Source organism: Zosterops lateralis, assembly GCF_965231275.1.
Source record: "Zosterops lateralis genome assembly, chromosome: 17".
In the NCBI taxonomy this organism is placed as follows: Eukaryota; Metazoa; Chordata; class Aves; order Passeriformes; family Zosteropidae; genus Zosterops; species Zosterops lateralis.
Window position 1 is genome coordinate 3,362,571 of NC_139777.1, and position 15,828 is coordinate 3,378,398.

Consider the following 15,828-nt stretch of genomic DNA (forward strand, 5'->3'; position numbering starts at 1 on the left):
GGAGAGAAAACAAGAGGGGAAGAAGGTCCCTGGGCTGGAGCTTTGGGTTTTCTTTCCCTGGTCAGTCTCTCCAGGAGCTGCTCCAGTGGGGGACCCAAAAATGCTGGAAGTGGAGAAGTTACAGCCAAGGAAGGTGCTGATCCCTCAGTGTGGACACAGGTCACTGCCAGGCAGAGCCTTGGCTGCTGCTGGAAGGGGACAATGCTGGGAGCATCGTGTGCAGTGGAAGTCACCCCCAGAGAACTATGGAGCAGGTGCTCAATGGGAAATAACTGCACTGGGACAGCTTGCAAGGAAAGTCTTTTGGAAACTATTTATTTTATTTGAAAAAAAAAATTGATTTAGTGAACTTAAAACTTTTTTCTTGCCAATTCAAATTCAAAACATCTGCTTACCAGCAGGGGGAAAACCAAAACAATAAAAATTACTTTTTTATTAAGATACCATTTTAAAATTTTGCTTTCTTGAGAAGCTTAAAACCATGTTCTGAGCAGTGTGTGGAAGTTGTGGGAGAAAGGGATTTGTTTTGGTTTAACATTAGGAAAAAAAAAATCACCCAGATTCTTCCCTTACTACAAAAAATAAGAAATTCCAAGAATGAAGCAAATACCTTAAAGTGCTACTGGGTAAGCTTTAAAAATGCAAGATAACAAAAACCACATGTTAGAAACATGGAGTACAAATGCAAAATACTGTAAGGAAGAACAATATTTGCACCAAGGGCCTTTTCTGTTTTGGTAAAAAATATATAGACTTTTTTTTCTGTTTTTCATTATACATATATATATATAGAGCTGAGTGTTTTACAAAACAAAAGCAAGACACCAAGGGACAAAGGCAGCCAAAATATGTACAACAACTTTACTAAAAAAAAAAAAAATTATTTATTGTAACGTGGATAGACTTTCTTGAGTCTTACCATTAAAGACACACAGATATAGCAAGGGAAGCAAGGGCAGGAAAGGGAAGAGAGAGGAATGAAATGAGTATCCATAAACAGCGAAGCTCAAAGACAGTCAGACAGCAACCCACACTGAACCCAACGAGCTGAGCCACACAGAACCCCCCATGATCCATCAACACCAAACTCCTGGCACTCCCAGCTGGATTATTTCATACCAGGGGATGCTAAAACAGAAGGAGAGAATTCCTGGGGGTGGAAGGAAGGTGAGAAAACCACCACTAGAGATTTGACCTAATTGAAACACAAAGATTGGCTCCTGTTCAACAGCTCAAACTCTCAAGGCAAAAGGAGGAAATTATCATCTTCCCATCACCAAATTCTGTGGAATTTGGGAATTCAGAGGCTTTTTTCATTATTTTTACTTAATTAGCTCTTTATTCATCCAAACTTTCTTCATTAGCACTGATGCCACATGTTGACATGTTCTGAGCCCCAGTGCTTGCAGTTTGCCTCAGCCAGGCTGTTCCTGTTCCTATTCCTCATTTTCCCCTGTTCCTGTTGCTCATTTTCCTTTTCCCCTGCAGTTTATTCAACACTGCTGAGCAATATCATTAATCCAGTCACAAACTGGGGCATCTCAGTGTAACCAACTGAAGGTGAAGTCATGGTAAAATTCACTTCAGTGATTTCATAACTGTCTGAATTATTTCAGGCAGCTCACCCTGAGTAAAACAGGAGAAGGAAGATCAGAGCCACACACCTTCCTCTGTAGAACTTACAAAGAGTTTTTCTTTGAAAATGTTCTCTGTGGAACAGAACTGCTGGAAAGTATTGAATGACTTGGTCCCCACTCCCTCCTTCCTTTCTCTAAGTGACTTCCAGGAGTTACACTACTGCAAACACATTTTCAAACACGTTCAGTAACAGTCTGTGATGCAGCTCGTGAGGCTGGTTAAAGCTGGAGGTTCTGCTGATCCAACTCTGACATTCCCTGGGGAAGCACTGGCTTGGGAAACACCCCATGTGCCTGCTGGCCTTTGGAACAGCAGGAGACAGGACAGCTCCCTCCCAGAGAACAGAGTGTGAACAGTGATAGCACTGAGTGGCCAAGGATGTGCATCAACACCCCAAACCCACTCACTGTTCTTTGTTGTGACCATTGTAAATCCAGGAAATTTAGCAGGGGTTGGTTTGTTTTTCCTGGAACAGCCGAGGTGTCGTGGGGAGCTGTGTTGTTCTCTGAGGATTTATGTAACAGCTTTTGGAAAGCCCCATTTCCCTCCAGGCACAGGCGCCAATCAGCCTCCCATGCTCCCACTGCAGACACTCAGATTTGTGACTTGGGACCTTTCCCTGAGCAGCAGTTTACAAAGGGATGCCCCAGTCACCCAGGACAAATCTGGCATTTAAAAGCAGTGCTGAATGAACTGCAGTAACCCACAAGGAACTCAACAGCCCAAAACCATGAGAGCATCAAGTGCTTTTGCACAAAGTTACTTTTAACAAAGTAACTTTTCTTTCCCTTTCCTCTCATAACCCTCCTCAGCATCTCTCTATAGTCCACTGTTTTTCAAGACCTTGCCAGGTCAGATCTGTGCACACACTTTTTATCAGACTGAGGGACAATCCAACATTCCAGAGCAGACTAAAACCAAACATTAAACTGCCCACTGCAAATCAGAATTACCACAACGTGGGAGGTGTGGAACTAAAGCAAACATGGACGGATCCATCTCTAATCCAACGAGTGCAACAAGTCAGCACTTTTAACCACGACACAACATAAAAGAACAGCTCTTAGCAGTGTTTTTGTGTTCCATTTCTGCAGGACTGTGGGGTTAAACACACATCAGCAGGAACAACTTACCTCTTTTTCATCTCTAATAACTGGTTATTGAGTACTGATCTCTCCTCTTCCAGCTAAAACACAAGGACAGACAGACTCCAATTAATACACTACAGACTGTTGCCTTAGTGTAAGATATCAGAGCATCATTATCATAAAATAGATGTGGGAGAGGCTGCAGAACCCCCAGATCCTCAAAGCAGCAGATTTTCTACTGGCACAGCACATGCACCCAAACACAAACTGTTCAGTGGCCAAAACATCAGCTAGTGAGGGCCTGGAGGTGCTTTATGAGCATTTCCATGTCCTGTGCACACAGCAGAGGGGTGAGACCAGTGTTAAAGGATATTTCCAGACCCCACCCACCCCCCAAGAACCCTTTGTGTGCCTGGCCATTACTTTTAGCCCAGCACTGGGGAATTGCTGAGTTTGCTGAGCTGGATCATTGCACCACTGATCTGTATTTGTTACTGCCCCGTTACTCAGAGATAAATTATTGATCCCAAAGCTGTTGGTCTGGTGTTTGTTACCACATCCTGATCCTGTAACTCGGTGAGGACACTCTTGAGCCCTTAAAACCTGCAAAGTCTTCAGCTGAAATTATTGTTGTTGGTTCTAAACTGGGTTAGGAAATGCAAAGCAACAAAACTGCAAAGGCCCAACACAGAAACACTGGGGCAACTGATCTTCTGAAAAGTTCACTTAAGAAAACAAGTATTTTTCAGGAAATTGATTATTTTTCACCATCTCCTCCTTCCTCCTTTGGCTTATTCAATGGCCAAAGCCAGCAATTACTGCTGTGAGAACTGTCTGTACCAGAACTCCCTGAGCACAGGCTCCAGTGGGATTTCACAAGCTTCCAGGGTTCATCCACAAGGTCAGGAACACATGCATTTATAATGGCAACCTCAGAGCCCTGACAACAGCTCCTGTCCCTGACAGAGGGAATTCTTTCAGCACTTTGCAGATCCTGAGGTTTGGCACAGAAGGTGTTAAACAAGTTTCCTCGAGCAGGCAGGGTGTCTGCCAGCCCCCAGCTCTCAGCTAAATGCAGCTCACTGAGAGCAGCCATCTCCTCCACATTTCCTGACAAGTTACCTTCTCCCTGCCTGTGCTGCAGTGCTGATAAACCTTCCAGGTTTGGGATTAACCTGGATTGTTTCACTGGGCTTAATCAGACAAGTTTACTGATATGAAAAATAGATACTAGAAGGGTGTAAAAAGAGACTTCTATAAATAATTCTTAAAGCAAATCAAGATGTGTCTCTCAAGGACAGTGACCACTGTGGGAGAGCAGAGCAGCCAAGGCACTGTGGGGGTTATGGCCAAGTGTCTCCTGCAGGTCAAACCCAGTCAAAACCCAGTTCCACCAGCAGCACCAGAGCACCCCCTGATTCCCAGTTTCTCTCTTGTCTCCTGCCCAGAGGCAGCCTATGTGAACTCCTGACGTCTGTACAGACAGAAAGGGAGAAATAGGACAAGTCTGAGAAATGTGATTCCCAGGGAGCTGCAACTTCAGCCGCGTCTCCAGACCCTGGTTCTGACACCTGGGCTCCAGGCCCCTCTCCTCCTGCAGATCTCCAGAGTGAGGGCACTCATCTCCTGCCCATCACACTCCCCAGCTGGATTTTCAGATTCCTTGTCCTCTGCCAGCACTGGCATTTCTCTAGTCACACTCAGCAGACCTTGCACACCGTTAATAAAAGATGGGCCAGTTGAGCTGCTGGGTATTTCTACACCTTCTCCAATGAACTTCAAATGCCTGGGCAGGTCTGAGGCTCCCAAAATGCCACAACAAATAATTTGAAGCCAGGAAAGTTCCCCAAGCTCAGTATCTCTCTGAATGTGACTCTTTAACTAATTACAATCAGCTAATTATTAACGGATCAATACAAAAAAGCTCCCTCAGCATCTTTGGCGGGAGATACTTTAACCTTTAGATGCCCAGATAAATCATTCATGAAACAGGATTCATTAATTTTGCAAAGTGTGTCACAAGCAGCCAGATTCTCTAACCCAACTGACAACACACTTGTTAGAATTTATGTGGTTACCACAGCAACAGCTCAAAATTCCCAATCCCGTGTTTGGCTCTTCCTGATGCATTTCACAGGTACCTGCACAGACCCTCTGCAGCCTCAACTCTGCTGTGTTCTGCTTCCCTCCCCACTGCCCAGATTTTTGGGAGCACAACGTGCAGCTCCTGGGGAATCCTGCTGTGGGAAACCCTTCACTGACACCACAGACACTCTTCCAAAATCTACTGGAGGATTCTTTGTGGATTCTTTGTGGATTCTTCGTGGATTTTTCCTGCTTCCCACAGAGAGCCCAAAGCCTGTGGCCTCTGGTGCCTGAGCGTGGTATGACAGGAGAGGGGAGGTGTTGGGATACCTGGGATACCCAAGGCTTCTCCCAGGCTTTTGGGAGGCCAAGCTGTTCACCAGATCTCACAGCCCAAACACGACATTTGGGAACTGCAACAGGCAGCATTCCCACATTCCCAAGACTCAGATCGCATTTCCCTCACAGAAGGGGACACAGTGCAACACAAAGGGCTGAGGAAGGCAAACAGGCTGTGTATCCAAGCTCCAGCAGATCCTCCAGATCCTTGCTCTTGGAGCCATCTACTCACAGGCAGGCCAGGCTGTGGTGCAGCCGAGCTGACACTATTCCAGTTTGTGAGGTGATGGATTCATCCCTGTGCTTCCCACACTACAGCTGCCTGTCCTGGCAGTGAGAGAGGGATCCCTGCTGACAGATCCACGGCCAGCAGGATGCACACAGCAGGATTCCTTCCCGAGGTCAGCTGCAAACAAGGGAGGCCACAGAGAGTGCACTGACCTCGGCCAGCCCATGGCTCAGGGGCCGAGGGGTCCCTTCCCTTAGGGCTTTTCTGGGTGATAAAGTGCAGAAAGATTTGACCAATGTTGCCAAATCTTTCTGAAGTTACAACTCTCCCTGAAAATAACAGGTTGCCTCAAGGACTCTGCAATAATTTAGGAAAGCCTGTGGGAGTGGGGAGCAGCTCCCACTGGCTGTTGGGGATGTGCTCTCCCCACTCTGCTCCTCAGATGGGGAATGAGTCAGTGCTGAGCCCACACGTCTGGGACTCTGCTTGTCACCTCCGAAGGCTCTTGAGGATCAAGGAGCCTGAGCATTACTCCTGCCAGCAGCTAAAAGGATTTGCAAACTGGCCAGCATTGTAGTCACCCATCCTCAGGACTTCCAAATGGGATCCTTGGAGAAGAATCAGCCTCTTATCTTTTAAAATATTAAGCCTGTTGCAGGGTGGAAGAGTCTGTGCCCTGTCACAGGATCCCCTCCCTGCTCTCTCAGAAATGCAGGACACAAACCTCCGTCTCCTACATTCCTGCTTTTGGATCTTTTGGATAAGATCTTCCAAAGACTCCTTCACAGTGTGCCTGTCATTGGAACTGCTCCACAAGAACTAAAAACCACCACATTAAGGGCTGTAAATCTATTTTATATTTTGGCAAGTGCCACTGATACAAGCTGAGTAACTTGCCCATTTTAGGATTCCAACAACATGTTGAGATATAATAGTAAAAAATAAAAAAAAATAAAGTACCACCAGAAAAGCACCTTGCAGGGGTTCTGTTCCCTAGGACCCACTGCCTGGCTGCAGCACAGTGTGAAGTTTGAGCAGACACATGCACAGCACAAGTCCAACCAAGTAGTTTTACAGACTATTCTGAAATACATCCTAAATCCTCTTTGTTTCCAGCGGGGAGAGCAGGAATAAGAATTACAAAACCTACATTTCCTTAGTCCCGGTGGATGGACATTCCCACAGTTGTGTAACAAAATCACTCCCGACAGAAATAGCAACTCTCTGTTAATACACTCGGCTAAAGCACGTTTAATTTATGCTCATTCCCAAGCCTTCCCAACTATCCTTCCCGGGTTACGTAACCTTCTGTCAAGCCTGCACTTCCAACCTCCCCGTGCAGGTGGCTTCCAAATTTATTTCCAAGCGTTCCCAGCACCGCTCATCCTCTCCAGCACATCCTTCCCAGCACGGGCTCCCCAGGACAGCCCAGTGGAGCCTCCACCCCACCCCACTGCTGCCACTCTACCTTGTGGTGGTGACTGGAGACCTCGTCCCTGCTCCTGCCCAGCTCCTCGGCCAGTTTCACGTTCTCCTCCTGCAGAGCCTCGAGCTGCTGGGACTTGTGAGCCGCTGCCAGCTTGAGTGCTTCGCTGCGAGCACACAGAGAGAGGCATCGTTACCATAGGAACGGGAGAGGCGAGGGAAAACCGGGGGAGAGAGGCGGCTTCACAGCTCGGAAAAATACATCAGGGTCACGTGGCTGAGGGATGGGGAATAGCGGTGACAAAGTGACAATCCCGGGGACACGGGGACACAGGGCTGAGCCCTGCGCCTGCACGGAGCCTTTCCCGGACAGTGGTTCAGGTAGTCGGGAGTTCCCATGGGAAGCTGAGGCTGGGATTTGGAAACGCGGCGATGTTTGCAGCCTGGATTGTTCACAGGAGGGAACTTTGCAGCCAGAGGTGAAACAGAATCGCTTAAAAGCATAAAAAAAAAAAAAAGAAAGAAAACTTGGGAAAAAAAAAAAGGCTACAGGAAAAAAAAAAACACAACAGCTTAGAGCTCCACTTATTTAACTACTCCCTACCGGGTCTGTCATCCAAAAGTGCAGGATCACAGGAAGCAAAACCTCATCTATTCCATTATTTTAAGAGACACAAAACTGCAAATGAGACAAAATCAGAGCTGAAGAAAAAAAGGCTTTGCAGCTTTCATCAGCCTGTGTTGCTACTAATGAATAGTATTTTAAGTTTCCTTAAAATACGTCTATTTGCAACGAATTTTAAACATTACCATGCTGGGTGTAACATGAGTGACTAACAGAAAACCTTTAAGACTTGACATCTTTCAAAAAGCACAAAAGATACCCTGCATTTCACTCAATAGTAATTTTTATTACTCTTCCGTTTTTAAAAAAGGAGGCACAGTACTCCTGTGTGCCAATACTACAGACTGAAACCCTGACTGGAATATTAAAAATACTTTTATAACTGTGGGAAGTAGAAGAACTCTTAAATCAGAAACTTATTCAAGCGCTTCAGAATACTGTTGTCTCTTACTGGGCACATTTAGACAAAAATCTGATTTCAGTTCAGCATCTCATGGGACTCTGGATTTTCAGCTGTTCCTTCTTTCCCCCCTCAGCCTTTTCCAAAGGACGCCCTGTCCCTGTCACATCCCCCTGCTCCAAATTCCCTCTGCTCTCCTCACCCAGCCCTCATCAGCTGTGCCCTCTACAGGAATCCCTGTCACCAAGATAATTCCTCCTATAATTAAAACAGGGCAACACACAAAACAACTGGCAAAGATCAATAGAAAACTATACAAGCTTCCCTTTCTCCCCAAGGTCTCAGCTCTGATGATCAGAGGCCACATTCAGTCTAAGAAATATAAGAAATAACAGAATTAAGCCCCTCAGAGTGATCAGGGTCCTGAGAACACTTTGTGGTGCTGGAGATTTCCAAGGCAGCATCTCCTATAAAGAATTCCTGGCAAATTACAGCCCAATATTTGCTGCCTTTCCATAATATCAGAGTTTCCCTTGCTGTTCCAGCATTAGAGCAACCAGCAGCCATTTACTCTGGCATTTCCCACGAGCACTGAGGCAGGGATTGCTCATGGAGAGAAATCCTGCCTTTCCCAAAGGGGTCTGTGCAAGGCCCCAGGTTTTCCAAAGTCACCAGCACAAGCTGCCAGTCACAGCCAGACACTGAATTCTGTGAGCTGGTGGCCCCTGCGCCCTGGTGTCACCTCAGAGCTGTCACAAAATGACAAATGGAACTACAATAATAATAATTAGTCAAAGCTGCTCTGAAGCTGTCAGTGAGATTCCAGCTCTCACTCCATGAGCCAAGAAATTCCTCTTGGAGCACAGGTGGGAAGTGGTTTGTGATTTAATGGAGCTGGGGATGTGCAGCCACTGCAGGGCAGCAATAACTGGGATCTTTATTCCCTGTGGCACAGCAGCAGCTACAATGAGATTCCACAGGGCAAATTACTTTATATCAAATGCTTTCATTTGTTTGTGTCCAATGTTACACATCATGAGTCTGTCAAATGTTGTTTTTCAATGAAGCAGCTCAAATAATGAACAATTAACTCGAATTTTACATTCCATATACAGGATTTGGTTTGCACCATTTAGGAAGTAAATACACAGTGGGGCCACAGAAATAAACTTCATAAAGCCATCAGTGAAAAATAAAAGCAGAATCAAATATTCTACTAACAAAGCCACTAAACACTCCAAGTGTACTTGTAATTAATTCAGAATTCTCTTCTAATAAAGACTTTAATATAATCTTGTGTCCTCAGGTGACGGAACTCTCCAACAAACAAATTATTTCAAACTATGCTCCAAGGATCTGCTTTAATTCTCTTCAGCAATTTAGTAGCAACATTCTCATGTCAAGTTTTGCACATGCCAAACATTTAATTTTGACTCAATATCTGCTTTATAAGTCAGGATACCAGAGGGGTGCTGAAAGGCAATTTGAAAAAAATAAAAATTAAAGGTAAATGTACCCACAAAAATGAACAGATTTAACACTGAAATACTTACAATTCTTTTTTAAGTTCTTCCACTTTCTTGTTCTCCAGATTTAGAAGCTCTTTTGATTTATTAAGTTCCTCTTCGTTTTTCAGGTTGTTTTGTTTAAGCATGTCCAACTTAAAGAGGAAAAAAACCCTCATTACACCAATGAAACCACACAGTTCTCAGGCAACAACCCTCAGCCAAATGGGGGCTCGAGCTCTTCTTTAGCCCATAAATTAACCCAGCCTGTCTGGACTGATGTGTTTGTCCAACAACAAATGTTATGAGACTTTCTGCATGGAAATAGAGCAGCAAAGAATTCCAAGTCCACTGGAGAGCAATTTCCAGGAATGTGGTGTCAACACCCCAAGGTAAAGCCCAAAGCACCTCACCTCCTGTAACAGCTGCATCACTCAGAGTATTATTTGTTTTTTAAAGGCAAACCTTGTTGCTCAAACCAGCTGTCCTCTTGATCTTTATTCCTCTAAGATAACTCCTAAATTCTGCTTTTCCATACCTTATTTTCTGAGAGTCAGGAGGGCTGAATGCTGTGCCTGCACCCACAGGAAATGAATTCCTTGCAGAGATCTCGCTGCATGGGACAAAGTGTTGGATGTGGATTTCCTGAGCTTGTGTCCCCCACAGAAACACCAGGAGCTCATGGAGCTGATTTGTTTGCATGCACCACACAGTGTATTTATTACATAAGAGATAATCTGCAGCGATTCTCATGGCATTGCAGAACACTGTGGATTGTTTTAATCCAGAAAGGGAACCCCACCCATACGAACGTCACCACTTCTAATTCTCGTGGCGGCAGATCCCGCTGGAAATCGCCCCCGTTCAGCACTGAGGGCAGCCCAGCTGTTCACTCCCAGTGCTCTGGGAGTGCAGAACACCAAAGGGTGAGGGCATCCTCCCCTTCCTCGGGCCCTGGAGCAGCACAGAGTGCTGGAAGACACAGACTGGACACAGATCCCACCATGTGCGAAATACAAAATAATCATGAACATAAAAACCATGTGCGTTTTCCATCACTCTGCACTCCTCCAGTAATTTTTAACAATGGGGAAAATGACAGAATCCTCTCCTGCCTATTTCAATTCTCTATAATTCAACAGTTGCTCTCACAAACCAGGCAAAATTTTTCACATAAAAGCATTTAATGTGATTACTTCATTCTGCAGCTTCTGGTTTGTCTGTCTCGAGTTCTCCAAAGAGGCCAAAGTTTCAATCTTTTCTTTGTGAATGGCATCCTTCTCCTTGGTCACCTGCTCCACTGCCTGGAAAACATCTTCTGCCAGTTTGGCCACCTGGATATAAAGGGAGGTGGGGAAAAAAACAATTATTCCCAACAGGAACTTTGACAGCAAAAGATCAATACTTTATGCACAGCTCCATGGTTTGTCAGCTGCTTCCCAAGTAAGGACTTCCCAAGTAAGTTGAAGTAAGGACTTCAACTGGGAATTTATTTGCATTTTGGAGCTGCATAAAGTATAAAATGAACTGAAGAGAAGATTCAATTCCATGCAGAAACAGATCATAACCCCATGCTCGTGTCACCACTGAGGAGTTTTCTCTATTTTAATTCCTGGATTTCTCATCACCACTACTGTGATTGCTCTCAGACCTCTCACCTCTTCAGGCAGCAGTAATTCAAGAGATATTCACTTCCAACAGCCTGGTTTATCTTTAGAAAATATGGAATTACAAAAACTCAAAAATTTGGAAAATAATGGAATTAAGAGTTAAAGCCAATTATTGCATTATTTCAGTATTGTTCATTATGTCCTTATAAAGGAAATACTTCACAATGATACTAAAATACTTAGGCAGGAGTAATCTATAGGATCTCCTGATTCCAATTTGCATTCAACGTGATTTTTCTGGGCTTCAAGCCACACAAACTGAAAATCAAAGTATTTTATAAAGAACTTGTTGGTGGTGAATACAAAACACTTCTGTGAATAAAAAGAACACCAGATTTGTCAATGTCGTTCCCATTCTCTCACTCTGCTTTTATGCAATTACATTTACAGGAGCAGCACATTCTTTTTTATTTTTTAGAGTAACTCAGATTTGTAGTTTGCTGCAATTGAACTTAAAATTGCACAAAGATCCAATCTAAAACCTTATTTATTACTACTTTAGCTTTTAAGCTGCAGAGCCCTCCACCAGAAGGAGCTGCTCAATGTCTCCCACCAGATTCAGGGAGCACAACTTCCTTTTATTCACAGTTTATGCTGTTTTCTTGCAACATTCAGCAACAACAGAGGCTTCTGTAGTTAAAAATATTAAAAAAAATAATAAAGTGTCTTTCAGACTCACAGTTGCAACTTGCAACAACCCCCAAGTACCATGTTGAGAGAGCCCACAAGTGCAGTGTGTTATGAAGTGCTGAGTGTGCAGTGAAGTGCAGAGAGGACACCAGGGGTTAGTGCTCAGGATTAGTAGAATCAGCCCCAGGCTTGACTCTTAGCTATGAATTTCAATACCTCTGGTTTCTGTACTACTGCTTGGGCCTGGAGAGTCTCAGTTTCTTTTACTTTCAAAATCAGATTGTTCATTTGCTCCTGCAGTATCTGATTTTGGCCATGAGACCCCAGCAATTTGCCTGAGAGGTCACTACTAGTTTGTTCTAAAAGTTTAACCTCCTCACACCGTCTGTAATAATCCTGGGAGAATTTCCCCTCCTTATTCACTGTTCCCTCCTTACTGATGACCACACTTTCCTGCTCAGCCCTCAAGCTGCCCAGTTCCCGAAGGAACTCATTTTCCTCCTCTTCCATCAGCTTAATCTCGTGTTCAAGAACTTCCATCTTCCTGCAGATGGAGCGGTGCTGGCCCAGGAGTTCTGCTGCTGAGCTGGAAAAGGTAGCAAAGTCACCCTTCAGTTGATCCATGCTGGAAGTGAGCTGCTCTTTCTCTGCACAGAGGGTTTCTTTCTCTTTCATTATTTCCGCCAATATAATTTCAGACTTTTCTTTCTCCTCAATTAAATGCTTTTTCTTAGCCAGAACTTTTTTATTTTTCTCTCTCATCTCTTCTAGCTCCTTCTCTAAGCAGCAGATGTTCCTTTGAAGTTCCATATGCCCCAAGAGAAACGACTTGTGGTCCAGTTTTCGAGTTTCCTTTTCCATGACTAAGGTTTCTTTCATCAAACTAACCTCTTTGTTTAATTTCTGACACTCCTCCTGCAGCTCATCCCTCTCCCTGGTCAGCATTTCCCTGGCAAAGGAGCAGGTATCCAAGGAAGATGACAGGACCTGCTCAGTGTGTGATGCAGCAGCCAGCTCATCTTCTAATGCTTTTTTGGCATCCTGGGCCTCCTTCAGAAGATTGGAAAGGTCACATTTACAGGCCATCAACTCTTGATTTTCTACAGTCTTCTTACTGAGTTCTCCCTTCAGGGCTTCAATGGAATCTTGGAGTGTGGCATTCTCTTGGGCCAGAGCATTCTTGGACGAGAGGTCCAGCTCATGTTCCCTCTTCAGATCAGAAACTACCTTTGCACAAAACTTGTGTTCATCAAGAAGCTCCAAGTATTTTGTCTCCAGTTCCTTCTTCTCTTGGAGAAGAGCTTCATTGTGCTTTTCAAACTGCAATGACTTTTGAAGGACAGATTCCTTTTCCAAGGTCAGTTTGTTAATTTTCTCAGTGCAGAGTCTCTCACAAAGCTCAGCATCTGCTGAGGCCTTCGCAAGCTGCTCAGCAATTGCCTTATTTTCATTGAGAAGTTGCTCCCTTTCAGCCAAAAGCCTCTGTTCTGATGAGGAAAGAGCCTCTTTCTCTTGATGTAATTGATTACATTCCAAACTGAGTGTCTCTCTTGAGGCTTTCATTTCCTCTAGGAGACAAGTGAGACTCACAAGGGAATTCTCCAGCTCCACGGTGTCTTTCATCACTTTGGTGAGCTGTGTTTCCATATTCTCGTTTCTCACTTTTAACATTTGGTTTTCACTGACTGCATTGTCTAAACTCACTTGCAGCTTTTCTGTGCCTTCGAGGAGCATCTCCTTCTCTTCCTGCAGGCCCAGCAAGACCCTGCCCAGCTCCTTTTCCAGGGCTTCATGTCTGTCTTGAAGAGCCGAGAGCTCCCCTAGGGTTGAATCTCTCTCTGCAGTCAGAGCTGACACTTGTTGCTGGAGTTCCCTTTGCTCCCTGGCCAGGGCCTCACAAGAACTTCCCAGCTTCTGGATAACATCATCTTTGTCTTTTAGAACTGCATCTTTCTCTTCCAAAAGTCTCTTTTGATAATTGTCCAGGTCTTCCCATTCTTTAACATGTTTCTGATATGCCACATCCATGGCATCTCTGCTGGCCTGAAGTTCCTCCAGTTTTTGGAACAAGGTTAACTCAAAGGACTGGAGAACCTCATTTTCCTGAGCTGCCTTCAGCAGCTTTGCCTGCACTGCCTCGAGTTCAGAGAGTAATCTGCTTTTCTCAGAAACCAGTGCTCCCTTTTCTGCGCTCTCCTGCTGGCTTTTGGCCTCAGCTTCTTCCTTCTGCTTTAGGATTCTTTTATTTTCTGCCTTCAGTTCTTCTTGGTCTTGTTGCATTAACAAAATCTGTGATTCCGATTCTTTAAGTTTTGATAACAAGGGACCTCTCTCTAATTTTAAAGTATTCCCCTCCTGTGCCAAAGTCTCTTTTTCTGATATCAAAGCCCTCATCTTGTCTGACATTTGTTCGATTTCTTTTCTGGATGAGGCTAACACAGAGCTTAAGGACTAAAGAAATAAAGTCGGGGAGAAGGGAAAACAAAAATCAAGTCAAGCAGATGAATGAGAAATGTGCTTTAAGGGCAAATAGAGCAACTGTAATTCAAGTTTTAAAAGTGTATACACTGACACACAGTGCCTGTTTGAACTCAACTGCTGACAGACACCCCTGTTACATTACAGAACACACAGCATCCACAAGAAGTTTTTAGTGGCTAAATAATATTTTAAAAAATCGTAGTTTAAAGGTTCCTCCATTCAAAATTTCATGTCATTCATAAAACTATTCTCAATAAATTGACTGACTGTAAATTATTCAAAAGAAGAGCCATGGGATGATTTCACAAGACTCTAAGTGAATTAAAATGCAAGGAGTTCTATTAGAAACTGACTTCCAATTCTCAGTTTCTCCTCCTCATGATTCTCTCAAAAATACATTGTCACCACCCCTTTAATTCAAAGCATCACATCAGTGCTGTCAATATTGTGTGTCAATTTATACACTAAATAATTTGCTAAATCATATAGCAAAGATTATAGCAAATAATTGCTGAGGGATGAAAGCAAGCAGTAAAGTCAAAGAAAAAGGAGGAAAAATTTAAATTGCTAAAGTCAAGCTACACACTGAATAGCTGCAGATCATACTACAAAACAAAAGGTGTGTAGCACTTCTAAATGAAGTAGTTCAAAATGGATCTTAAAATCCAAGCATATAAAAAAACCAGGGAATGACATCTGGCTCCAACTGGCTGTGCTGAGCCAGATCTATGAACATAAAATATTAACTGATACCAAAGAACTGTATCTCATCAACCCTTGTGTAACTGAGAGAAGAACTAACAAATCAGTTTGTCCTGTGGGCTTCTCCTCCCTAACCCATACCCTGGAAAAGCTCAAAACAGAAACACTGCAAAAATCTGCCTATGAAAGGCTGAAGCAGAGAGAAAACAAGTCACTGAGACAGAAAATTTAAACTTGAAGTCACTTGCAGAGTGACAAAAGCCACTTACTCGGGCCTGCTCTGCTTGTTTCTGCAGCTCCTCAGCCTGTGCCTCCAGCTTGCTGTTTTTGCTCTGGGCACTTTTCAGTGCTTCTTCTGCATTCAGCAGGTTCTGCTTAAACTCTTGGATTTCTGCGTCATGTTTCGCCATCAGCTCAGAAGTTGCTTTTTCATGCTTGGCCTGAATATCTTTGAACTGATGCTGGGTGGTCTCAATCAGGTTTTTCTGGTGAAAGACAAGACAGTGAAAGATAAGCAGCAGTGGGATCATATTTCTGCACGGTTTTAGCACTTTTAAAGTCATTCTTACCATGTCTGATAATTGATCTTGCAGAGTTTTCACTTCTGCTTGATGAATCTTGAGAGTTTCCTGCTGACTCTGCTCAGCTTTCTGTGTTGTCTGCTCCACGTTTTTCTCAAGCTGAGCAGCCTTTTCATTTGCTTTTGTAAGCTCAAGTTGTGTTTGCTCCAACTGCCTGGAAAGACCAAATGAAAGAACATCACTTTTTGCTGACAGCACCACAAGCACAGAGATGAAAGAGCCAAGATTGTGCTGAAGTTCTGTATTCTGACCAAGTCTTTAGAAAGAGATTTCATTGTTTAACAGATAGAGAGTGTTCAGCTAAATTCAATATACACAGGGAAGACCAAGTAACTTTGTCCCCAGTACAGGGTTTTGAAAGGTAAAGAACAACTACTGTACATACAATTTTTACTTGGAAAAAAACCCCATGTTTTCTCTCACAAAAATG

The 15,828-nt window shown here is 43.9% G+C and overlaps 1 protein-coding gene across 2 annotated transcripts in view; it reads right to left on the minus strand.

Annotated features, from left to right (window-relative positions):
* CLIP1 (CAP-Gly domain containing linker protein 1) overlaps positions 1 to 15,828 on the minus strand; it is a 61,099-nt gene that overhangs the window by 5,510 nt on the left and 39,761 nt on the right. Inside the window, exons 16-23 of one of the 2 annotated variants that reach the window (XM_083873978.1) lie at positions 15,387 to 15,552; positions 15,087 to 15,302; positions 11,851 to 14,085; positions 10,531 to 10,668; positions 9,383 to 9,489; positions 6,848 to 6,971; positions 2,772 to 2,824; positions 611 to 631 (exon numbers count right to left, since the gene is read on the minus strand). In XM_083873978.1, coding sequence (XP_083730104.1) covers positions 611 to 631; positions 2,772 to 2,824; positions 6,848 to 6,971; positions 9,383 to 9,489; positions 10,531 to 10,668; positions 11,851 to 14,085; positions 15,087 to 15,302; positions 15,387 to 15,552 — 3,060 coding nt within the window. The remainder of the gene's footprint in view (positions 1 to 610; positions 632 to 2,771; positions 2,825 to 6,847; positions 6,972 to 9,382; positions 9,490 to 10,530; positions 10,669 to 11,850; positions 14,086 to 15,086; positions 15,303 to 15,386; positions 15,553 to 15,828) is intronic. The other variant, XR_014591299.1, reaches the window with a different exon arrangement.